Below are 24,979 nucleotides of genomic sequence, written 5' to 3'. Positions count from 1 at the left end.
AGCAAGGAAGCCGAGGGTCACTATGCAGAGGCAGGCGAGGGCCAGCCGCCTCTGAACGTTTCCTCGAAAACCTCATGAGAGTCACCCTTGTTTGTGACCTGCTTGGCCCTTCCACCTCCACCACAGATGCGCCACTGACTCAGTCTGGGCGTCAGTCTTGGCTCGGTACTAAATAAAAAGGGAGATTTATAAAAAAATCACGTATGGCCCAGGGGACTCTTTTGTCCTCTGCATTTTTGTCCTCCGTGTTCTCCAGCCAAATTGCTGCAACTGCAGGATCATGCAGGGGGTGGGCTGGGCTCATATTATGCAGAGCCTCAGCTCCCTGCCAGTCACTGGCCAATTTGTCCTGAGCCAGCCTGCCTCCTCCCTTCGAAGCTCCCTTGTTCATAGCTCATAGAATCCTAGAGTTGGAAGGGTCTACAGAGGCCATCTAGTCCAACCCCCTGCTCAATGCAGGATCAGCCCAGAGCAGCCTAAAGCATCCAAGAAAAGTGTGCATCCAACCTTTGCTTGAAGACTTCCAGCTCCAGGGTTTGCAGCTGGGAGGTGTGCTGTGCTGGTGGCGAGACCATCGGGAGATGTAGCCGATACCTTGAGTTGTCTTAAGGATGTAAGAGGGGCCCTATGGGCCAGACGAGGAGTTCTACAGTCCAGCATCCTGCCTCACACAGTGGCCAATCGTTTCCTCCAAAGAGGACAGGAAGACCAAAGTCTTCATAAGAGAGTCATGCTGGATCAGGCCAGTGCATCCCGCCTCACACAGCGGCCAACAAGAGGGCAGGGAGGTCAAGGTCCTCATAAGAGAGGCCTATTGGGTCAGACCAATGGTCCACCTAGTCCAGCATCCTGACTCACACAGTGGCCAACCAACTCCTCTGGAGGGCCAGTAACAGGGCAGAGAGGCCGAGGCCTTTCCCTGATGTTGCCTCCTTGGCTCTGGGGTTCAGAGGTCGCTGACCTTGAATGTGAAGTATAAAGAGGGATCAGACTTCACGATCTGCACATGGCTCTGAGCCGGGATGCCTCAAGGGGACCTCCATGCTTATGTATCATTAATTTATATTTCCTCTTTCTCCTCTTACATCATTCTCCTCTCCGGTTTTAGCCTCACAACCACACTGGGAGCCAGGTTAGGTCGAGAGAACGTGACCGGCCCAAGGTCACTCAGTGAGATTCCGTGGCAGAGTGTGGATTCGAACCTGGGTCTCCCGGCTCCTTGTCCGGCACTTTAACCACTGCACCGCGCAAGCTTCGAGACACTATGCAAGGGGTGGTCAAACAGTGGCTCTCCAGATGTCCATGGATGACAATTCCCATGAGCCCTTGTCCTGGCCGTACTGGCAAGGGCTCATGGGAATTGAAGTCCACGGATATCGGGAGAGCCACCGTTTGGCTGCCCCTGTGCTATGACTTTCGGCATCACCTGCTCCTGCCAGCTGCTTGTGGGCCCTCGAAGGGCCTCTGGACAGCCACTCTAGGAAACATTCTTCCACCTCTATCCCCTCCAGACTTCCCCAATAAGGCCAAGACACGGTGGGCGAAGTCCTGCTTTAATGCTCTCACCCACCCCGGACACACACACAAACACACACACACATGCCACTTCTGATCTTTCGACCGCTGAGGAAGTCCAAATGGAACAAACGTTAAGGATCTTGCTCCTCCCGCTTCCCCAAATCCCGGCTGAACAGAGTCCCTGGAACGGTGTCTCTGGAACCGTCCGCCATATTGCAAGGCGGGAGGTGGGAGCGATGGTGTTGCTTTTTTCTTTTAAAGGGCCTCCACGGAAGCAGCGGAGAGGAACGGCTGCTCAGGGCTCTCCCTGTGCCTTCCTCCCAGCAGGATTCCCAGCATGCCTTGCTCTTGTTGACCCGAGACCCTCGGCACGCCGTCCTCCTGAATGGCCCGGGGGCCTGGCAGCGTTCGGGACGGGGGCCTTGCTGGGCTCAGAAATCGTCGTCGTCGCAGATGTCCAGGTAGACGTCGAAGGCCTCCCGGTTGCAGTTGCCGTCCGGAGTGAAGACGTACTTGTGGAAAGTGCCGTCCACGCAGATGGCTGGAGGGTTGGGAAAGAGAATCGGGGCGGAGAGGTGAGGGACGGGGGTCCCGGGCGTTCAGCTACCAGAGCCGGGGAACGCAACCAGGCCAGCTGGTGCTTTCTGCTGCCACTCACCAATGACCGAGTTGACGTTCTTGGACGTGTTCCTTCCGAAAGCGCAGATGCAGGCCGACTCGGCCGGGACGGTGAAACTGGCCAGGCTCCACTGAGAATCCACGTACTGGCCGATCATGGGTCCCACCTTCCCCACACGTGCCAGGCTGCGGGGGAGAGAGGTTCAGAACAGGAGAGGCGGTGTGGGCCCCCACCACCCCTGCCCACCAGTGTGTGGCTACCCCGTTACGTACGCTGAGCGGCGATTTAAACGGGTGTCTTTCAGGGCAAAGATGTGGACGGTTCCTTTGTCGCTGGAGGCGCAGAGAAAGGACGAGTCGTGGCTGAAGTTAATGCTGCGTGGGAGAAACACAAGGATCCATGTGGGGTTGGAATTGTGGGAGGGGCCTGCCTCTGTATAAAGCCGCTCCAATGCATGGTTATGAGTGCTCCCTCCAGTGGTCGAACTGGTATTACATTGCACAGGGAAATAAGCTAGACATAAGCAGGCGCAATATTTAATTGACCACTAGAGGGAGAAAAACGTGGAAATGAAGGGTTTCTTACAGGAGATGCCAGGGAATGAACCTGGGGCCTTCAGTGAACCATAGCCCATCAGTTCACTCAGTTCCTCCATCAGCAATAGTGCTGGTTAGTGCTGAACTAGGATCAGGGAGTCTTGGATTCACATTCAGCCATGAAACGTCCTGAGTGACCCATCCCTATCCTTCAGCCCAATGCACCTCACAGGGACATTGTGAGGATAAATGGGAAAGGGGGGAATTATATACATTGAGGTATCCCAACCGTTTTGTGCCTGCGGGAACTTTGGGAATTCTAAAGGCGGCAGGAGTAGCAATAAAATGGGGGCCACACAAACCAAGCATGAAATGTCAATAAGGGGCAGGGGGAGGATTTAAGCATAAATCTAATCAGTAAGTCTTCAACGTTTCAGGCAGAAGCTCTGCTTAACAGGATGTCTCTTTCAAATGCACAGCCAATCAGAAGCGTGGCAGGGTGAGAGCTCCCAACTTGGCTCCATTCACTTCCTAAAAACACTTGGTAGGCTCCTGGACAGGTGCCCACGGGCGCCATGTTGGAGACCCCCTTGGGCCCACTATCCTGGGCTCCTTGGGTGAAAGGGAGGATTGAAAAAGCATAGCAAAATACACTGCAAAGGGTTAACGAAAAGTCAGTAAAGTAACAGCCTCCACAACCAACATTTTAAAAAAATCATTAAAACGGCTGCTGTTCTTTTGACTGCAAACACTTTAAGATGTAGTTTTTGGGGAAGTCACGTAGCTCAATTTTTAATGGTCGTTTATCGAGCCAGAATTAAGATGTTTTAATCAGCCAATTTTACTCTGTTTTAGTTTATTATATGAGCTTATTTTACCATCTTATATTTTTACCCTGCTTGGCTATGTTTGCCTCTTATTGTTTTATGCCAATAAAGGTTTATTATATTATTATAGTTTCTGGGGACCAGTGGTGATCTGCCGGTACATGCAGGAGGTCTAAGAGAGCTCATGGGAAAGGAAGCGGGAATTATCAAAGGCCCTTTTCCAAAGCTCACGGCTATCAAAGCTAAATGAAAACCTCTTGTACTTTGCACTGAACAGGTGAGCAGAAAGGAAGCCGGACGCACAGCCAGGTGGGCAGACGGAGCAGGTGGGCACCGCAAGGCAGGCATACAGACGCCGCATCCCCAGCTGGCGTTTCCAAGTAGGAATTGGCCCTGAACTGAAACTGTTGCGGCTGGCAGGGAAAGAGCCCTGCGGGACCAGACGGAAGGCCCATCTGCAACGGTATTCTGCTTCCAACTGGAAGAAAGACGTCTCTGGAAATTTCCACTCAGGGCGTGCAGCACTGCTAGCTGTAAAGCGACCGGCGGTTGGGGCTGTCCCCAAACAGCAATTTAATTTGCAGCAGAAAGCAGCTTTACTCTGGGAAATTCCCTCAGCTGCTTTCATGCATAAAGCTGCAAGAGACAAACGGAGGGCCGTTTGCTCTGGCCTGCCTCTCCTTAACCACTCTGGATTTCCCTGGAGGGTCTCCCATCCGACTACTAGCTGGGGCGGACCCTGCTTAGCTTCCCAGGTTGGATGCGATCAGGTTAGCCTGGGCTGTTTAGGTCCTAGGAAGACCCAATGTCCTTTGGTGTTGTCACTAACCGAAAAGAGAAAGAGTCCAGCAACACCAGCGAGAGCCCAGCTGAGGAGGGCTTTTTCAGTCTAAAAAATGTGCTGAAAAACTCAGCTTATACTCGAGGATATACGGTAATGAAGGAAGCAACCAAAACGGGCTCTAGATTTGTGCCGTTTTCAATGCTGGATTTTCATCAGTGGTTCTTTCCTCCTGATTGTCAAAATTGTCCTTGTAACTTCCCAATATTCCAATATTTTCCCTACTCTATATTGCCGACAACCAAGGAATTTCACTATCTATCCAACTCAAAGTTGTAGTGTAAATTCTACACGTGTAACACCGGCCTTCAGCTTGCGGGTATGGGAGAGCTTTCCCAAAAGATCTCACAAGCTAAGCTGGCTTGAGGTTGGTGAGTTTGGGCTGGGAGACTGGCAGGGAAGTTCTAGAGAAGAAAGAGAAACCACCCTGTCTCTCACCTTGAAAAATCCTGCAGGCCCTCCGGAAGTTAGCCAGAATCTGACGGAACTTTCCACCCTCCACCTCCAGCTCTCAATACCGCCTGTCTTACATAGCAGACCTCGAGGCAGTGCGCGCCGAGCTTGCCAGGCGGGCTTCCAGCCACTGAGTGCACCAGCCCATGTTCTGGGACCCACCTTGGCGGGTTCCCCAGAATCCTGAGGTCGGGAGATGCTCACCAGTACAGAGTGGCAGGGTCCGTCCCTCTCCGGAGCTCCACCAGCTTCTCCTTGGTCTGGGTGTCGAAGAGGCGGATGAGGGTGCCCTTCTTGGAGGCGGAAGCCACCACCGTGCCCTGCTGGTTGAGGGAGATGCAGGCGATCTCGCTCTGGTGGGCGTTGATGGTGAAGGGGGCCGAGGAGGTTCCGGGCTTCGTGCTGGAGAGATCCTAGGGCGGGGAGGGACAGGCAGAAATGAGCGCAGGCGGAGAGGGTAAGCCTTGTCTGTTCTCATGTGTAGGGACCCTGCTGGCCTTCAGACATTGGGGCTCCTGCAGACTATGGACCAGGCAGCCACTCCCAGCCTCTTCTTAATTAAGAGCACCAAAAGGCTGACATGGGAGGTCCCCAACACGAAACTTTTTTGAGTTGCTGCTCATTTCTTTGAAAGCTCCTCCCTTGCCATACATTTAGAAGAAGAGTTGGTACTTATATGCCGCTTTTCTCTCCCTGAAGGAGGCTCAAAGCGGCTTACATTCACCTTCCCTTTCCTCTCCCCACAACAGACACCCTGTGAGGGAGGGGAGGCTGAGAGAGCCCTGATATTACTGAAGAAGAAGAGTTGGTTCTTATATGCCGCTTTTCTCTACCCAAAGGAGCCTCAAAGTGGCTTACTATCGCCTTCCCTTTCCTCTCCCCACAACAGACACCCTGTGAGGGAGGTGAGGCTGAGAGAGCCTTGATATTACTGCTTGGTCAGAACAGCACTATTAGGGCAGTGACTAACCCAAGCTCCTGGACTCTTGATCCTTTCTGCCGCTACAGACAGACTAAGAAGGGGACCTTAAATTTAAAAGTAAGTTTCTAGCCCTCATTGCTGCAATGACGGCACTGTTGAAAGATCAGGAGTAACAGGCCAACAATGACCGAGGACAGGACGCTGGGCTGTTTCCCAGCAGCACGGCCGCTCCCCGCAGACTCACCACCAGTTGCAGGCTGCCGCATTTGTGTCCCGGGAAAACAAGGAGCTGCTTCTCCAGACTGGGAGAGAGATCGCAGAGTCCTGGCGGGAGAGATGGGGAGAAAAGGAAGGCAGGTCTCAGGAGCCAGTTCAGGTCCTATGGGTACACATTTACAGGCAGCATGGCTGAAAGCCTCCAGATGGGGCCTGGAGATATGCTGGAATGACAGCTCATCCCCACAAGACCGTCAGAAGAGTCCTGCTGGATCAGACCAGGGGTCCATCCAGTCCATCCTCCTGCCTCACACAGTGGCCAGCCAGTTCCTCTGGAGGGCCAACAACAGAGGAGAGAGGCCAAGGCCTTGGTAAGAATGTCAAGAGAGCCCTGATGCATAAGGCCGGTGGTCCGTCTAATCCAGCATCCCGTCTCACACAATGACCAACCAGTTCCTCTGAAGTCCAGCAAAAGGGCATAGAGCCTGAGGCCTTCCCCGTATGTTGCCTCCTGCTGCTGGGATTCAGAGGTTTAGTGCCTCTGACGCTGGAGGTTCCCTTTAGTCACCAGGGCTGGTAGCCACTGATTGACCTCTCCCCCACGCATCCATTTCACCCCCCTTTAGAGCTGTTTTATTCCAGTAGTCATCTCTATGTCCACTGGCAGAGAATCCCACAGATTAATCTCTCTCTGTTCAAAACAGTCCTGACTTTTGTCTGTCCTGAATCTACTGCCTCGCAGCTTCACGGGACGCCCGCGATATCTAGTATTCTGGGAGAAGGAAACAAGGGTCTCTTTGTCGACTTGCTCCACCACAGGCATAATTTGATAAACCTCTGTCACGCCTCCCCACCCCTTAGACATCCCAGACTCTTCAGCCTCTCCTCCTGGGAGGAGCTCCTACCCCCTTCATTATCTTGGCAGCCCTCCTGGGTAGTTTCCCCAGCTTTACAATGTACAGACTGCAGAGCTCAGTTCCCCTGGAGGAAAGGGCTGCTTGGGAGGGGGGACTCTGTGGCCTTGGACCCCACTGAGGGTCAGGGATGCCAGCCTCCAGGTGGGGCCTGGGGATCCCCTGGAATTCCAGCACCTCTCCAGACTGCAGAGCTCAGTTCCCCTGGAGGAAAGGGCTGCTTGGGAGGGGGGGACTCTGTGGCCTTGGACCCCACTGAGGGTCAGGGATGCCAGCCTCCAGGTGGGGCCTGGGGATCCCCTGGAATTCCAGCTCCTCTCCAGACTGCAGAGATCAGTTCCCCTGGAGGAAAGGGCTGCTTGGGAGGGGGGGACTCTGTGGCCTTGGACCCCACTGAGGGTCAGGGATGCCAGCCTCCAGGTGGGGCCTGGGGATCCCCTGGAATTCCAGCTCCTCTCCAGACTGCAGAGATCAGTTCCCCTGGAGGAAAGGGCTGCTTGGGAGGGGGGGACTCTGTGGCCTTGGACCCCACTGAGGGTCAGGGATGCCAGCCTCCAGGTGGGGCCGGGGGATCCCCCAGAATTTCAGCTCCTCTCCAGACTGCAGAGTTCAGTTCCCCTGGAGAGAAGGGCTGTTTGGGAGGGGGGACTCTGTCATCATATCCCACTGAGAGAACCTTTCTTTCCCCAAACCACACTTTTTCCAGGCTGCACCCCCTAAATCAACATCCGTGTTGTAACCTGGAGTTGGTAGACCCTAACGGTCCAGCTGGGCAGAGAAGAGGGAAGAAAGGGCTTGGCTTTCTGACCTTTGGGGTTGTCCCGGGTGTCGAATTCAAAGAGCTTGACGGGGTTGTCGGGGAAGGAGTACACGTAGATCCGGTTCCGCAGTACGATGATGATCCTTGAAGGGGAGGCACAAAAGGACAGAAGGAAGCGGAGGAGGAGGAGGAGGAAGAGCGGAAATCAAATCTTTGGAGGACTGTTGCCGGGAAAGGAGACCCTAATCCAGGGGTAGTCAAACTGCGGCCCTCCAGATGTCCATGGACTACAATTCCCAGGAGCCCCCTGCCAGCATTCGCTGGCAGGGGGCTCCTGGGAATTGTAGTCCATGGACATCTGGAGGGCCGCAGTTTGACTACCCCTGCCCTAATCCCTCCACTCAAGAGCTTCCCAAGATGGATTTGGCTCCCCTGCCTCCCCTTCCACAGTGGTGGCTGAGGGGACCTGTCCACCCTACCCCTACCCACGGTCTGAAATGAGGCCAACCGGATTCACCCCGGACTCACTTGTCGTGCCTCATCCGGACGGCCAGAGCCGGCTTGGTGAAGGTGAACTCCAGCACCAGCTTGTCTTTGCCCTCTTTCCCTTCACGAGCGTCATCCCAGATCAAGACTGCAAAGGAAAAACGGGCAGGGTGGGCCAGGGGGCTGGGACGCAACACACAGTGTACGGGTGGGTGGGTCCTGGCTCTGTGCAGAAGTCACGAGGAACCGCCCTGGTTGCCTATCCCACGACAGGGACTAATTTTCCACCCCAGTGTATGTCTCCAACTTTCTAATCCAACTTTCTAATCTCATCTCTCAGCATCCCCAATCCCTTCTCTGCAATGTCCCGCCATCCCCAGGCCCCACCCTCAAAATCACCAGGGATTCCCGAACCCGCAGCTGGCAACCCTAGCAGAGGGTGATGTTTAAAAGAGCAGGGCAGCGCAAACGACAATCCTCTGCTGCCAACGTCTCTTTTCTGCATATGTATCAGCAAAGGAAGCAGCCCAAAGATTTACGCGGCTGTAGAGGAAACTACCAGCACGGTCTTCAACTGGAATTCTGCTGGAAAACGTGTCATTTTGCAGCAGACCTGTGGAGATCCCAGAGGGCTTTCAAGACAAGAGACATTCAGAGGCCTTTTCGGTCCTGGCCCCTACCTGGTGGAACGAGCTCCCGGAAGAGCTGCGGGCCCTGCGGGATTTATCAGCTTTCTGCAGGGCCTGCAAAACGGAGCTCTTCCACCAGGTCTATGGTTGAGGCTGGCGCACTAAGGAAGATCTGTTTGGCCCCCCTCCAGGATAGTGTGTGCACGGCGGCTACCTCCTATTGCCCACCTGCCTATGAGTTACTACTAGGAGGAGGGGTAGTTTTTTTGTATTTTTTCCGCCGTTCTTCTTCTCTTTTATATGATGTTATCGGTTTGTGCCTCTTGTGGCGCAGAGTGGTAAGGCAGCCGCCTGAAAGCTTTGCCCATGAGGTTGGGAGTTCGATCCCAGCAGCCGGCTCAAGGTTGACTCAGCCTTCCATCCTCCCGAGGTCGGTAAAATGAGTACCCAGCTTGCTGCTGGGGGGTAAACGGTCATGACTGGGGAAGGCACTGGCAAACCACCCCGTATTGAGTCTGCCATGAAAACGCTAGAGGGCGTCACCCCAAGGGTCAGACATGACTCGGTGCTTGCACAGGGGATACCTTTACCTTTACCTTATCGGTTTGTGATGTTTTATGCCTGGGGTTTTAATGGAATTTTCATCGAGACTGATGTAACCCGCCATGAGCCACTGGGAATGGGGACAATATATCAAAATATAATGATGATGATCTGATGGGCTTTGCTCAGTTCTCTCCCACCAAAATCCTAACCAGGGCCAACCCTGGGCGCACCTGGTTTTCAGGGACGTAAATGTTTAGGACCACACGGTACGCGTCCGCAGAAACGAGGCAATCTCAACACAAGAGCCGCTTTGCTTCGATTCCCCCCACCCCGCCACCCTTTTCCTTTTGGAAATGCACACCTGAAATCTCGGAGAATTTCGGGTTGCCTCCTCCGCCCACAATGGCCAGGAGGTTGGATCGGTGCAGCATCTCCACCAGTCCCACGCTGCCGACCTGTTCGTGATCTGGCGAGGGAAGAATGAAAGGCAGGTCCACACAGGGCCAAAGAGAGAAGAAAGGGGGGGGGGAGACTCAAAGTTTGGCGGGTGGGGGGAATGGACAATTTTCCAAAGTCATTTCCCTCTAAATTTCTCAACAGAAAAAAACAGAAATTTTGGGGAGCTTTGAAAAAGTCCCTAGGAAGTATTTACTCTTTTGAAATGGGGAAAAACACAAAGTAACCCCTTTGACAGGATATTGCATTCACTCAAACTGTGGCAGCATGAAGATTTTTTCATAGAATCATAGAGTTGGAAGGGGCCACAGAGGCCATCTAGTCCAACCCCCTGCTCAACGCAGGATCAGCCCCAAGCATCCTAAAGCATCCAAGAAAAGTGTGTATCCAACCTTTGCTTGAAGACTGCCAGTGAGGGGGAGCTCCCCACCTCCTTAGGCAGCCTATTCCACTGCTGAACTACTCTGACTGTGAACGTTTTTTCCTCAAAAAAAATTTTTGAGTGAGCATTTGCAACCTGAGCGGGTGTTAGAATAACGAAGGTGCTCACAGGCTCAAAAAGGTTGGGGACCGCTGCCTTAAGCCACCCAGCCTCTGTAACTGGCAGGAGAGGCCGCCACACCCCCCCAACCAGGTGGAGTGAGACGATCCATTGCTCCTTTCTGGGTCCGTGGCTTCCTTACCCAGGTGCCCCTTCTCCATGAGAGGTTCCACGTTATAAATCCGGACGCCGGTCTCCATTGCGCAGCAGAAGCAGCCTGGCGGAGAAGCAGAGCGCAGTCATTCAAACACCCTGGGAATATGTCAGGACCCACCGTTCTCACCGCGATGCAGTCTGGATTATGTGGGCAAAGTGCTGACAAGTCACAGCAAATTTACGGTGACCCCCATAGGGTCGCCAAGGCAAGAGCATCAGGAAAGCCCTGCAGGATCAGACCAGGGATTCAGCCTGTCCAGCCTCCTGCCTCACACAGTGGCCAACCAGGTCCTCTGGAGGGCCAGCAACAGGGAAGAGAGGCTGAGGCCCAGCACTGAAGAGCTTTCTTATCCTCTCCTGCCCGGTCCTTTTAACTGGAGATGTCTGGGAATGATCCTGGGACCTTCTGCCTGCCAAGCAGAGGCTCTGCCACTGAGCCAGGGTTTCAGGCCAAGGTCTTTCCCATCCCCTCCTGCCTGGTCCTTTTAACTGGAGATGTCTGGGAATGATCCTGGGACCTTCTGCCTGCCAAGCAGAGGCTCTGCCACTGAGCCAGGGTTTCAGGCCAAGGTCTTCCCCATCCCCTCCTGCCTGGTCCTTTTAACTGGAGATGTCTGGGAATGATCCTGGGACCTTCTGCCTGCCAAGCAGAGGCTCTGCCACTGAGCCAGGGTTTCAGGCCAAGGTCTTTCCCATCCCCTCCTGCCTGGTCCTTTTAACTGGAGATGTCTGGGAATGATCCTGGGACTTTCTGCCTGCCAAGCAGAGGCTCTGCCACTGAGCCAGGGTTTCAGGCCAAGGTCTTTCCCCTCCCCTCCTGCCTGGTCCTTTTAACTGGAGATGCTGGGGATTGAACCTGGGACCTTCTGCATGCCCAGCAAAGGCTCTGCCACTGAGCCATAAACCATCCCCCAACAACTTCTCTTTTCATTTTTGAGAAGCCAAACATCCTTGTTCCTGACTCCCTGTAAAAGAGCATAGGAGCCAGTCGGAGATCCCTTACTCTGGTCTTGATTGAAGCGCAGGCTGTTGACCCCACGTTGCTGTGCCATGGCAATCCTCGTGGGACCCCTTCCCCAAAGCTGGGGTAAGCGGGTCGTCTGTAGACTAGAGCTGGAGAACGAAGAGAGGCAGACAGAAATCAGCCAAAGGAGCAATGTCAACTCACTGCAAATCTCCACTCGCTCAGTTATCCCCACAGACCTCTTCCCTGTTTAGGCATTTAAGATCCAGCCAGGCAAAGAGTTCAGAAGAAATCAGAAGCAGACACACTGTGCTGGGTTACAACCTTTTCCACTTACGGCATTGCGTGTCCCTCTTTTTCCCGACAACCCCCCCTCCCACAACAGCCTCTATTAAAACCTCTTCAGATGGAGAGACGCTTAGACTCCCTGAAGCTCATACTTCAATGATCTTGTGGGTTTCTAATGAAGCTATTCTTCAGATCCTGTTTCTGCTCCAATTGGGCACAGCAGTCCACACTGCCTTCAGCCTCCCTCCCTTGTCTTCCCATCCCACCTATGCCAAAACCCTACCCCCACCTATGGTGGCAACCCTCCAGGCAGCACCTCGAGATCTGCTATTATAAGTACTCTCCAGACAACCAAAAATAGTTTCCCTGGAGAAAACGGCTGCTTTGGAAGGAGGGTTTCATGACATTATGCAGCACTGAAGTCCCTCCCCTCCCCAGGCTCAATTCCCCAAAATCTCCAGGCATTTCCCAAAACAGAGCTGGCAACCCTAACCCCCACCAATGTAATTATCATCTTTCCCAACTGTAGCCCTTGGGATGTGTGAGTGGGGTGAATGGAGAGAGCAGGCTGTCAGAAGAGGGATATGCAGGGGTTTGAGGGACACAGTTATAGAAAAGTTATATAGTTATATGGGGGGGGGGGTTATATAGGAAAGAAAGGGTTGCCAACTTCCAGGTGGGGCCTGGGGAACTAAAACTAACTCAGATCACCAAATCACAGAATCAGAGTTGGAAGGGGCCATACAGGCCATCTAGTCCAACCCCCTGCTCAATGCAGGATCAGCCCTAAGCATCCTAAATGACACATCAGTTCCTCTGGAGAAAATGGCTGCTTTGGAAGGTAACCGCTATGGCATCAGAGACCCTGCTGAGCTCCCCCTCCTTTCCCAAACTTTCCCTTCCCCAGCCTCTGCCCCCTAAATCTCCAAGCAGTTTCAACCCAGAAGAGAATGGCAGAAATCCAGCCCCCTCCCCTATTTCCCCTCCCGATCAGGAAACTCTGCAGCCCCCACAACCCCTCCAGCATACAGCCAGACCCTTAGTTATAGGGTTGCCAATCTCCAGGTGGGGCCTGGAGACCTCCCGGCATCAGAACGACTCTCCAGACGACCAAGATGAGCTCCTTCGCCTGGAGAAAACGGCCGGTTTGCAAGGTGGACTCCGTGTTATGACGACCTCTGAGCTCCTTTCCCTCCCCTCCCAGCATCTCAAGCTATTCTCCAGCCCAGAGTTGGCAACCTACCCCAACTCCTTCTGCCCGCCCCAATTCCCCAATCTCGGCTCTCCCCAATTCCCGACCGCCCCCCGGAAGCTTTGCCTTAACGCCCCCGCCCCACACCACCACCTCCCCCGCCCACCTCCTTATTTACCTCCAGCCCGGAAGGCTCCAGGGTAAACATCCGGCCCTGGGCGGTCATAGAGAGGGCGGCCGAGAGCGTCTCCCCGTCGCTCGCTCCAGAAACGCGGAAGCCAGCCGGAAGTCGGGGGAGGCGACCGTCTGTCGCGCGCGACTCCGCGCTCGATCGCCGGCAAAAACAGCTTCCGTTCAAAGCGGCCATCTTTGAATCTGGCATCATTCCGAAACGAAGCCCAGAGGGCCATTTTGGCAACGGGCAGGAACTGTGCTTTGGACTACACGGGATGACGACGCTTTTGTGAACGTTTTATCGCCGAGACACGAGGGGGGAGAATCCAGAAGCTATATGAACTGTGATTTTTTTTGTGGGCGAAATCAATGTTAATGTGTTTTATGTTGGAAGATGGCTTCCAGCCTAGCAAAGGGAGCCCAGGGCCCCCTTTAACAGAACTTAATTCCGGGTCTGAGCCTCCAATTCCGCCCCTTCCAATTCAGGATCTGGAGGAGTGTGTGCGCACGCAAAAGGCCCCCCCCCCCCTCAGAATTCAATCAATAAGCCACCCCCCTCAGAATCCCATCAACAAGCCCTGGACCTGTTTGTGTTATGATTGTTTATTGTTATACTGTGTTGTGTTTGGTTGCAATTGTTGGTTATTGGTGTACATGTTCTACAGACTGTTTTATGTATGGTTCTCTGTTATAATGTAAACCGCCCTGAGCCTCCGGGGAGAGCGGTATAAAAGTATGATAAATAAAATAAAATAAATAATAATAAATAAAAGCTTACCTCCAGAACTAAACTTTGTTGGTCATCAAGGTGTCCCTGGACTCAAAACCTTGCTGCCTCCAACCAACAGGGCTACCCACCTGGATCTATTTTCAGCCCTGCATAGGTTTAAGATTCAACACCAGGGGGACGATAGGGTTGTGTCCCACATAGTGCAGGGGCTTGGACTAGATCGCCCAGGTTTGGCCACCCCTGATCTAAAGGAACGTGTATCTACACATGCCAAGCCTCTCAGTGCTGACTTATGCCCAGAATTGAACTTTGTTGGACTTGGAAGTGCTGTATTATCCTCTTCATCCTCTTCTTGCTGTATTATCCTCTTCATCCTCTTCTCTTTGTATGCTCATTTCCTGCAGTTCACAGATCTTACCAACTGCCTTCATCCAGTCTTCGCTATATCCATTGTTCAGTTACCTATGCATCTTGACTCTCTAACTAGCCCAGGGCTGGCCAAACTGTAGCTCCTCAGATGTTCATGGACTACAATTCCCATGAGCCGCTGCCAACTGGAGAGCCAAGTTTGGCCACACCTGAACTAGGTAGGAACTCAAAAGTTGAGCTGAACAATAAAAATAATGCAAAACTTGTTAATTATTTATTATAGTGCACAGTTAAAAACAGAATAAAAACATCTTAAAAACTATACCGAACTAACAACACATTGGACCAAACCCGTTTTGACCCTTCCGGGTCTTCCTCAGTGGTCAAAATTATAATAATACACTCTCTATAATGTGTAGCTGAATGGTTGAGTGGGGACTGTAACTTATGGCTCCAACCAATATGTATAAATTATATCCCTTTTTGGAGACCAATTCCTATGTTATGTCCCTAAAGTTTTGTTCCTTTTTTGGTTTAGCACACCTGAACTAGGCCTGCCCGGCAACTACTCCCACCCCCTCTTCCTATACATAATGGTTCTATTTCACTGAATCAGAAGATACCTATCTGCGCATTAAAGCTTACATCTTGGACTCAAACTGAGTTCATCTCCTGTTGGATTTTTCTCCTTTGCCTCCTTCACCTTCCACTTTTTCTTGGCATCATTGTGTTCCTCAGTGATTTACCTAATTGTAAGGCGACCAACATACACTAAAGGTAAAGGTATCCCCTGTGCAAGCAGCGAGTCATGTCTAACCCTTGGGGTGACGCCCTCCAGCGTTTTCATGGCAGACTCAATACAGGGTGGTTTGCCAGTGCCTTCCCCAGTCATTACCGTTTACCTCCCATTTTATCGACCTCGGAAGGATGGAAGGCTGAGTCAACCTTGAGCCGGCTGCTGGGATTGAACTCCCAACCTCACGGGTGGAGCTTTCAGACAGCATGTCTGCTGCCTTACCACTCTGCGCCATAAGAGGCTCTTACCGTGAACCAAGTTAGGCCGAAGTAAAGCTGGCTTTGCAGGGATATTCAGGGGGTCAAGTTAGTCAGTTTGCATTTCACCCAAAATGAAAAGGATTGCAATCACACAAAACAGGAAGAAAACCCGGGTGTTTATTTAGTTTAGAGCACAAGAATAATAATACTTAAAAAAAAACCCTCTTTTAAATTAAGCCAGTGGAAGGTGCTTTGGGTGGAATCCTGGCCCTGCCAAGTCGGCCCCACCAGCTCCTTAAAGCGGTATCCCCGTTTCTCTCTTTCTCACCCAGGAGAGCCGCAAAGACCCTTCCTGACCTCTGCGACAAGCCGTTCCCCTTCGGAAAAGTTTCATCCAGAGGGAAAGGTTTCATCCAGAGTCCAGCGCAGGATCCAAAATCGTTTCCCTGGAACCTTTACGGCAACCCTCGACTCCTTCTTTTGGCTGATGTCCCGCGAGCCCAATGACTGGTTTAGCTCAAGGCCCTAAAAAGATTCCGGGACTCTTTGTCACATTCTGCCTTGAAAGACCTTATCCTGCAGACCTGGCTTCATGATTTCCATGGGAGACTGATGTGCGCTGCTTTAGAAAATCCTGGTGAAAAATCCATGCCCTGCATTGCCCCCCCGTGAATACCCAAAGCACCTGGCATTCTTCTTGGAGCAAGGGCTTCATGGTATTCGCCTCTGTCCCACAACCATCCCGCTAATTCACAACTGCCCCTTGCTGTCGAGAAGACATTCCAAGAATCTAGAGCACGGAATACTCCTCTTGGGGGTCAAACAAGTGCAATCCAGCTTCCACTGGCCAAGCCAGGCCTTAGATTTCTGCTGCTCTAGAGTAAGCCGGCAGTGACCCGCTTTGGCTGACCTTGGCTCCTGTTGATCTTCGACATGTGCGTTCTCGCTTGAGAATTTGGAGAGGCCCTCCATCCTCTCCATGGTCTCCTGGACCGCTCTCTCCCATTCAGAAAGCAAAACCCTGTGCCTGTTAAAGATCAGGACTCGCACCCAGAACCCATCGAGGCTGCAGCTATTGAGCCTTGGGGGGGTTTGTTCAGAGTCTGCTCTGCAGAGGAAGCCATCGCCTCCTCTCTCTTCCTGGAGGGTGCACAGTTTTCCCAGCACTGCACGAGAGGAGTCGAAGGAGGGCTCTCTTCTCGACCGCACTGGAGGGTGGGGTGGGGGGCTGGCGCAGCTGTTGTGCGTTCCAGGGAGGGTCAGCGGCGCTCAGTCGTCCTCTGAGCCGCCGACGTAATGACAGACGGCGTCATAGTCCAGGGTCTGCAGCTTTTCCTCTTCCCGCTGCAGCTGCACCAGCACGCAGCCCTGGTCCTTGTTGCGACGCAGAATGCGGCCCACCTAAGGACAGGAGAGAGACGGAAAAATCTCACATGCTCCCTTGAGATTGCAAGTGTGTACTGACGCGCCCTGCCTGAGACTCACCTGGCCAGCGCGCTCCCCCAGCACCACCATCACCCAGTCGGCATCTCCCCGGGGAATCACCGTCTCCAGCATGGACTCCTGGATGCCTGCAGGGATGAAAAGGGGGACAAGTTGGGAGGGAGGAAGCAGCTTCAATCCAGAAAGGTCTTGCAACCAGCGAGGAAATCCAAGGTTGCTAGGCAGGGGCAGGCAACGGCCTCCCTGTTTGTCTCTCGCCTCGACTGGGATGGCCCAGGTTAGACAGGTTCCATCACAACACCTCGGAAGCTAAGCAGAGTCAGCCCTGGTTGGTATTTGGAGGGGGGACCACCAAGAAATGCAGCGGCAGGCAAGGGCAAGCCACCTCTGAAGGTCTCTCGCTTTGAAAACCCTACAGGGTTCACCTTGAGTCCGCTGGGACAAGAGCATTTTCCACCAATGCCATAAACCGGCTTCTCTAACTCATGACACACTGGATCAGGCAGTTCTGACACAGAATAGAATCCCAGAGTTGGCAAGGGCAAGACAGGCCACCTGGTCCCACCCCCTGCTCAAGGCAGGACCGTTTGCTTCTGCTCAACCAAAGCTTTAGTGAGGCCCATTTTGGCTGTCAAAGGGCTATGCTGTTAGGTGTGGGAAATCTATTCCATGAGGCCTTTCTTATACTCGAAGAACTGGTTTCAGCATGTGCCAGAACAAGGCAATTCAACAGTCGGTCACATCGCCAGTCAAAAGGCAGATCGACACCCCCTTTCCAAAACAGATTGTGCCTGGGAAAGCGAGCTTTAAGGGGACCTCAGTTTCCTGGTTGACACAGACACACACCCACACACAAGCGGTGACTTGCCTACCTGGCACAACAATGGCCTTCAGTTCCAGGGAGTAGATTCCCTGGAAACCAGACACAGCCCTGGCCTAACCGGCTCCACCTTGTAGAGGGGGAAAGCCGCCTGCCCCCCTGCAAAGCCAGCCTTCTGACATCGACTGTCGAGGACAGCCTCTCTGACCAAGGGAAGACCCAGGTGCGGGATTGCAATGCACTCACCATCTAGGATCCGGCCCTCTTCCGTCCGGCAGACGCAAGTATCTGGCTTCAGGACGTCTTCGATGACCATCTGGGGACGAACGGATCAGAGAATGGGTTTGGAGGATGTTTCTGGACATGGCACGACCGGATCCATGCCAGTCGGCAAAGACGTGCGCTTACGCTAGTTGACCTCGCTGTACTGAGCCCCTCTAGCAATGATGAAATCCTAGAGTTGGAAGGGGCCACCAAGGCCACCTGGTCCCACCCCCTGCTCTGTGCAGGATCAGCCTCAAGCATCCAGGACCCAAAGCACCTGCGCAGCCACTGCTTGATAACTGCCAGTGAGGGTGAGCTCCCCCGCCCCTTAGGCTGAACTAGATTCATAGCATCCTAGAGTGGGAAGAGGCCATGCAGGCCACCTAGTCCCACCCCCCTGCTGAATGCAGGATCATCCTAAATAAGTCTCTGTCCAGCTGCTGCTTAGAATCATAGAACCATAGAGTTGGAAGGGGCCAGACAGGCCATCTAGTCCAACCTCCTGCTCAACGCAGGATCAGCCTCAAGCATCCAGGAGAAGGATCTGTCCAGCCCTGCTTAGAATCATAGAACCATAGAGTTGGAAGGGGCCAGACAGGCCATCTACTCCCACCCCCAGCTCAGTGCAGGATCAGCCTCAAGCATCCAGGAGAAGGATCTGTCCAGCCCTGCTTAGAATCATAGAACCATAGAGTTGGAAGGGGCCAGACAGGCCATCTACTCCCACCCCCAGCTCAGTGCAGGATCAGCCTCAAGCATCCAGGAGAAGGATCTGTCCAGCCCTGCTTAGAATCATAGAACCATAGAGTTGGAAGGGGCCAGACAGGCCATCTACTCCCACCCCCAGCTCAGTGCAGGATCAGCCTCAAGCATCCAGGAGAAGGATCTGTCCAGCTGCCACTTAACAACAGCCAGCAAGAGGGAGCTCCCCACCTCCTTAGATAACCCATTCCAATGCGGCACTACCCCTATCCGAAGCACCTTGCCCTCTTACAGACTGGCTGGCTGTTGTTCTGTGCACTGGCCCGGGCCCTTTACAACAAATGTCATCAGATACGTACTTTGGTATTGTAGTATTTGCCCCCCTTGAAGAGCTTATCCACGAAGCGGACCCGCAGGTCTCGCCGCAGCCAGTGGGGGGCCCCTCTGGACGAGGAATGGCTGCTGACGCCCGTCTTGCCGTGTTTCCCCGAACGTTCGTCTCTGCGGGCAGGAGACAGGCGGAAGGTGAAGAGTGGGCGGGGAAGCACAATCCCACTCAGGGGTAGTCAAACTGCGGCCCTCCAGATGTCCATGGACTACAATTCCCATGAGCCCCTGCCAGCATCCGCTGGCAGGGGCTCATGGGAATTGTAGTCCATGGACATCTGGAGGGCCGCAGTTTGACTACCCCTGATCCCACTGGTGACGCTTTGCAGAGTGTGTGCCTGGCTCAGGAGCGCCCCCTGCGAGAAGCGCAGGTTGACAGAAAAGTTTATACACGGAAATATATATGAACTTGGTTTCACTGTATGTGGCTGCACACACCACGGGGCAATGCTTTAAAGCAGGGGCAGCCAACCTGTGGCTCTCCAAATGTCATGGAATCATAGAATCATAGAGTTGGGAGGGGCCATACAGGCCATCTAGTCCAACCCCCTGCTCTACGCAGGATCAGCCCTAAGCATCCTAAAGTCCATGTCCATGGACTACAATTCCCATGAGCTTCTACCAAGCACCGGCCTTCCCTCGGACTCCTCCCCCTCCCGAGCTGCTACCTTTCAGCCTCCGGGGCTTGCTTCCTCTTTTTGCTTTTCTCTTCCTTTCGGTCTGGCGCAGCCCCGCTCTCCGGGTCGTTCTGAGCCCCATTCCTCTGCCCCGCCTCCTTCTCTTTGTGGGCCTTGCTGAGGCGGCCTGCAGCAGAAGTCAATTGCCAGAGATGGAATCACTCAAGTCCCCCGTCAGGAGGAGAGGGATGCCAGGGGGGAAAGAAGGGGTCCAGAACTTACTGAGGTCTTTGGCGAGCTTGTCGTATTCCTTCTGGGTCACCGGGCGCACTCCGTGCTGGCTCACCGTCACGGTCTTGCCCCCGATGGCCAGCTTCACCATGAGGCGAGCGTTGTCGGCATCCGTGCCTTCGATCTGGGAACAAGAGGGAAGGTCAAACAGCAAACTCCATCACCTCTATCAGCGTATCGAGAGAGAGAGGGGGTACCGTTACTACAACTGCTACATGCAAGACATGCTGATCAAGGGTAGACAAATACTAGCTTTGGAGTCCAATCTCTCACAACCTTGAGAGGGCAGGGATATTTTTACAATCAGGGCAGGATTTGGGTTGTTCAGCAAACAAAATACTGGGATCTCGTTGGAACACCTGGCTTTCCAAGTCAGAAACGGAGAGAAAGGTGTAACACGGATATCTCTGTAGAATGGGCAATACAATAAAACATGTACCAGAAATTCTCTACTTAAGCTATGCTCCAGTAGCCAGTGGCTTCTTGTTGGAGAACCTCATCTGGAGACAATGGCTCACCTTTCCATAAAGCTCCTTGTGGGGGCCGGCTTCAATGTAAACGGCGCCTCCCGTCACCAATCCCAAGGGCTCGTCTTTGCTCTTGGATTGCTCCTCTCCTGGCTTCAGGGGGCGCTGGGGCCTGGAAGGCAGCAGATCCTGGGCTGCCGAACGGTCTGCCCCGAGGCCCAGGCCCTTGGGCCGAAGACGGTTCTCCAGCGGCTTCACATCCCTAGTGCAGTGGAAGAGCAAGAGATGGAACCAAGGAACGATCTCCCAGCCCCCCAAAAATACTCTCCCCAAAACTCAAAAGAACTTAAGAGAAGCCATGTGGGATCAGGCCAAAGGCCCATGTGGTCTCTGACGCTCTGTATCACACTTTGGCCAAAAGCCAGGAGCCATCAGGAGGTCCACCAGCAGTGTCAGAAATCCAGAAGCTCTCCCACTGTGCCCCCCCAAGCCCCAAGAAAACAGAGCATCCCTGCCCCAAACATAAGAATGTAAGTTAAGCCCTGCTGGATCAGGCCAGTGGCCCATCCAGGCCCATCCTCTGTGTCACACAGGGGTCAAACCCCAGGCCAGTATTCCAGATAGACCTTGTGGCTAAGAGCCATGGATGAATGGATGGATGGATGGGTGGAGGAAGGGAAGCAAGGACAAATAGATTGAAGGAAAGAGGGATGGAAGGAAGGAAAGAACGAAAGAAGGAAGGATGGAGGGAAGGAATGTGTGAAGTGAAGGGAGGGAGAGAGGGAAGGAACGTGTGGAATGCAGGAAGGAATGGAGGGAGGGAAGGAAGGAATTAGTAGATAAAGCACCAATTCCACCTCCTGGGGACACTCACTGTTTGAAAGTCCGCCCGATGCCCTCGCCCGCCTTCCAGCCCATGCCTTTCAACATGGCAACGCCGTAAGCTTCAACTGGCACCTCTTCGTAATCGGACTCCGTGGACTATCAAAGAGAGGGTAGAATGAAAAGAAAGGGGTGTGGGGTGTGGAAAAAGGGAGGCAGTAAACTCTCCCAGCCAGGAGACAGGAACAATAATTCTCCCTGAGTATCGTTCCCCATACCGATTCTGGACGGAGGCTGAGGTCCATTTTCTCTCCGTCTTCGTAGCCGTCGGGGACGCGGTTCTGCATGAGGAGGGGGATGGCAAACGCGGGGTCGATCTTGCTGCCGCTCTCCCATTGCTCCTGCGACTTCTTCGACTCTGTGTGTGATGAGAACATCCAAAGCGTGAGGCCAGAGTTAAGCATTCCTTGCTAGTTTGGAAAAAGGGTGAAGCACCGAGGATGCCAGCTGAGAAGGTCCCCACCATCTGGCTGGGGACTTTTGCCCAGATGATGGGGATTCTCGGGACAGATGTTCTGCCTTCATTTGTCCTGCCGCCTTCCCCTCTGTTGCTTTTTGCCTGAGTCCCACAAACATTTGGGGTCCAAGGAAGAGGGTGCACAGACCGATCTCTGTGCTTGGCTTGTCTCCCGACAGGAAACCTCTGACATGTTTCCCAGGGCCCAGAGAAGGCATGGCCAGGAACTAATGTCTAGCCGCCTTATGCAAATTGGCATCGATCTGAACTCCCTACTACCTCTGGAAGAAAAATGTATCTTCCGGATTATTAAACAGATAATATTAGACCATGAGCATCAGGAACTCATGCTTACCCAGCCTCGAGTCTGCTCTCCAGCATTCTTTGGCATCACTATGCAGAGAAATATTATGCCTACATATCTACATCTTCTTGATGTCCCACCCTGAGGAGCTTTTCTCCTTGCACGAATGAATGCTTTCCCCTCATAGGTCTTAGAGGGAAGGTTTAACTGTATCCCATACCATGCGAGACTCTGTCTGTGTGGTTCTGGCTGCCCTGACTCTATCGCACACATTTTGTTAGATTGCCCCTTATATGAGCAATGTCAGGATGACAGTTTTGTTGCTTTGCTGGGAAACAAGCCTTCTGTAAGTCTATGACCTTGCAATTTCTGCTCTCTGACAAAGACCCAGAGGTAACCATTATAGCCGCCAGAGTCTTAACTAAGATGCTTTTATAATATGCTGCCTATTTTGTATTTTATCTTTTATAGTTTATCTAATCATTTTAAGATCTGTTCAGTTATGTAACCTCATGGCCTATTTTATTATTTCGTTGAAATTTTAAGCCCTATTTCAATATGTTTTAGACATATTTTATGCCAATAAAAGGTTACTGACTGACTGGCAAATGGAAACCAATGAGGACAATGGAAGGCCTTCACAGAATCAGCCTCTCTGTCAGATGGCTCTCCAGCCTCTGTTTAAAAATCTCCAAAGATGGAGAACCCACCACCTCCCGAGGAAGCCTGTTCCACTGAGGAACCGCTCTGTCTGTCAGGAACTTCTTCCGGATGTTTAGACGGAATTTAGAATCATAGAATCATTGAGTTGGAAGGGACCTCCTGGGTCATCTAGTCCAACCCCCTGCACTATGCAGGACACTCACATCTCAATCGCTCATCCACTGTCACCTGCCACCCCTTGAGCCTTCACAGAATCAGCCTCTCCCTCAGATGGCTCTCCAGCCTCTGTTTAAAAATCTCCAAAGATGGAGAACCCACCACCTCCCGAGGAAGCCTGTTCCACTGAGAAACCGCTCTGACTGTCAGGAACTTCTTCCGGAGGTTGAGATGGAATTTCCTTTGCATTCATCTCATCCCTTGGTTCTGGGGCAAGAGATGAAAACTCTGCTTCATCCTCTATATGGCGCCATTCAGAACCATGAGAACTTTTCCCATTCAGTTTCCCATGCAAAGTCCACAGCTTGGCAACGTCTCATATCAGATGATTGTCGAAACCAATGGGCAAAGGAAAGTTTCCTGTCCCAAGCCCTTTGAGCAGAAGCAGCTATGGGTCTAAAGAAGAAGAGAAAGGGGCTCTCCTCACCCTCAATGAGCTCTCTGACGGCCTGGGCCTCGACCCCATTACTCCCGTCTAGATCCTGGAGGGATGCCGGATCTGCCACCTTCTTCCATTGGTTCTTCTGAATCAGGGGGATCACAAGTTCTTTGGGCTGCGGGGCTGGCCGGACACTGCAAGGGGAGAGCAGGCAATTATCCAGTTGAAATCTGCGAATGGCCCCACTCTAAGAATCAGATGTTTCAATATAAAACACAAGCTGTCATCATCATACGGAGCGCGGCAGAAAGGGGAAAAAAAGGGAATTACAAAAATCCTTCCTGAACAAAACCTACAACCTGGTGCCCTTGGCAGGCAACACTGACACCCAGCATGTCCCTAATTCTTGCGGTTATCCCTCTTTCAACTGTGCTGTCATGACTACTGATATATTTTCTCTTGTTCAATATTGTTCCAAATTGTTCTGTGTGCCTTTCCCATTCAAGCAAGCAAGCAAGCGAGGGACGGAGGGAGGAAGTGTACCCCACTGTTTCTCTTTCATTGAGCCAGAGATTCACAGCCAAGCTTCTCACAGGGTTGCTAGGAAGTTACCATGCACCCACGCAGGCCGTGGCAACTTCCTTGGCAGAGGCACAAGTTAAAATGCACCAGAAAAATTGAAAATGCTGTAGACTGTAAACGACTCAGAACATTTCTCTCTAGGTGTCTTGCACAGATCAGTGGTCTGAGCCAAAGAGCTCTTCTTATGTCCTTCTAAGCCAGGCTTTCTCAACCAGGGTTTCTTGATGGCCCTGGAAGGGTTTCCCGAATGGGTGGGAGTTAATTTTTTATATTTCATAAAGCATGTTAAGTATTTATCAGGTGATGTGATATAAATTGACCTGCCTCCAATGTCCAAAGTTGGGCCTAGAGGTGTGGGAAGGGGCGGGGTCCTGGCTGGGCAAGTATACAGTTATGCTTCCCAACCCTATTCTGCACGATTGCACCTCTTCTGGGGGTTTCTCAAAGCCTGAAGAATGTTTCAGGGAGTGCTCAATGATTAAAAAGTTGAGAAAGGCTGTTCTAAGCTTTCATAAGCCAGATTTCATTGGATGAACGAACTGCATATCCACAGCATATAAAGTTCCTTATACTTTAAGTATAAACACGTACCTACTCTGGACATAAATTTCAATGCATCAGAAAAAGTGAGCTCATAAAACTCAACTCTGGTATCACCATGGCGTAATGTTGTCAGACTAGTATCTGGAAGACCAGGTTCGAAGACCGACTCATGCTATCAAAGCTCACTGGTTGACCTTGGGCCAGTCCACACGCTTTCAGCTTTAACCTGCCTACCTCGCAGGGCTGTTGTTAGGAAAAAAATAGGCAAGGAGACTGATGCAAACCACTTTGGGTCCCCACTGGGGAGAAAGGCGAGGTATAAATAAGCCAATGAAATTAAGCTAATTAAGATCGGAGCTGACATATCCCCGGCCTCTTTAATTTCACCCAGTATAGCTGGGCAATACACTTTAAGCGCATGCGCAATACGCCCCCTCCCTACCTTTGCAATTCCCGCCCCTCAACGGCTCGGAGGAAATCGGTCTCCTGCTTCTCTTCTCCCCCATCTTGGCCCGTCACGGCGAGAAGCCGCCTCCTCCCGGTTGTCCGGGTGAAGCTGAAGGACACCGGAGCAGGCGAAGCTCCCACGGCCTTCTTCTCTCCACTCTCTGTTTCGGCTGCCGCAGCTTCCGCCATCTTTTTCCCGTTCCTTTCACATCCGCGGCTCACCCCGACTTCCGCCTGTGCATGCAGGGGCATTCTAGGAAACGCAGTGCTGAAGCCCGGATGGCCTGGTTGGGTTACATACACCGGTGTAAGCAAAACGACTACAACTCCCAGAGGGCATCGCGAAACAAGCCTCGCGGTCTCCCTGCAAAACAAACGTTTC

The 24,979-nt window shown here is 52.6% G+C and overlaps 2 protein-coding genes across 4 annotated transcripts; both read right to left on the bottom strand.

The window, feature by feature from the left end:
- Nucleotides 1-1,536: 1,536 nt before the first annotated feature.
- Nucleotides 1,537-13,207, bottom strand: WDR45 (WD repeat domain 45). 3 transcript variants are annotated; one of them, XM_077329474.1, is made up of 11 exons: nucleotides 13,043-13,207; nucleotides 11,424-11,533; nucleotides 10,407-10,481; nucleotides 9,629-9,733; nucleotides 8,135-8,240; nucleotides 7,655-7,749; nucleotides 5,961-6,040; nucleotides 4,999-5,207; nucleotides 2,410-2,511; nucleotides 2,177-2,322; nucleotides 1,537-2,059 (listed from the first exon to the last, which is right to left on the bottom strand). In XM_077329474.1, the coding sequence occupies exons 2-11, from the start codon at nucleotides 11,470-11,472 to the stop codon at nucleotides 1,950-1,952; spliced, it is 1,077 nt and encodes a 358-aa protein (XP_077185589.1). In that variant the 5' UTR covers nucleotides 11,473-11,533; nucleotides 13,043-13,207; the 3' UTR covers nucleotides 1,537-1,949. The 3 variants fall into 3 exon arrangements, with proteins under 3 accessions (XP_077185589.1, XP_077185590.1, XP_077185591.1); XM_077329475.1 differs by lacking the exon at nucleotides 13,043-13,207 and adding an exon at nucleotides 12,916-12,984; XM_077329476.1 differs by lacking the exon at nucleotides 13,043-13,207 and adding an exon at nucleotides 12,710-12,922.
- A 2,085-nt stretch (nucleotides 13,208-15,292) lies between these two features.
- Nucleotides 15,293-24,972, bottom strand: GPKOW (G-patch domain and KOW motifs). The gene is made up of 11 exons (XM_077329462.1): nucleotides 24,593-24,972; nucleotides 23,074-23,219; nucleotides 21,225-21,364; nucleotides 20,999-21,105; nucleotides 20,176-20,386; nucleotides 19,649-19,781; nucleotides 19,418-19,553; nucleotides 18,722-18,863; nucleotides 17,643-17,712; nucleotides 16,619-16,704; nucleotides 15,293-16,534 (listed from the first exon to the last, which is right to left on the bottom strand). Exons 1-11 carry the CDS (start codon nucleotides 24,847-24,849, stop codon nucleotides 16,403-16,405), a joined length of 1,560 nt encoding a protein of 519 aa, XP_077185577.1. The 5' UTR covers nucleotides 24,850-24,972; the 3' UTR covers nucleotides 15,293-16,402.
- Between the last annotated feature and the right edge of the window lie 7 nt (nucleotides 24,973-24,979).

Source organism: Paroedura picta, chromosome 3 (genome assembly GCF_049243985.1).
Source record: "Paroedura picta isolate Pp20150507F chromosome 3, Ppicta_v3.0, whole genome shotgun sequence".
In the NCBI taxonomy this organism is placed as follows: Eukaryota; Metazoa; Chordata; class Lepidosauria; order Squamata; family Gekkonidae; genus Paroedura; species Paroedura picta.
Note: the sequence above shows the minus strand (reverse complement) of the source record. Positions and strands in the feature narration are given on the sequence as shown.

Bases quoted from the DNA above. Each gene is read 5' to 3' on its own strand.
- WDR45 (XM_077329474.1), bottom strand. From the start codon at position 11,472: ATGGCACAGCAACGTGGGGTCAACAGCCTGCGCTTCAATCAAGACCAG. The intron at 8,241-9,628 runs GTGTGCATTTCC...TTTCCTTTGCAG, and splicing joins GAAATTCTCCGAGATTTCAG to TCTTGATCTGGGATGACGCT. The intron at 6,041-7,654 runs GTCAGAAAGCCA...CTCTCCCGCCAG, and splicing joins CACCCGGGACAACCCCAAAG to GACTCTGCGATCTCTCTCCC.
- GPKOW (XM_077329462.1), bottom strand. From the start codon at position 24,849: ATGCCCCTGCATGCACAGGCGGAAGTCGGGGTGAGCCGCGGATGTGAA. The intron at 21,106-21,224 runs GTATGGGGAACG...TCTCTTTGATAG, and splicing joins TCAGCCTCCGTCCAGAATCG to TCCACGGAGTCCGATTACGA. The intron at 17,713-18,721 runs GTACGTATCTGA...GTTCGTCCCCAG, and splicing joins GCAAATACTACAATACCAAA to ATGGTCATCGAAGACGTCCT.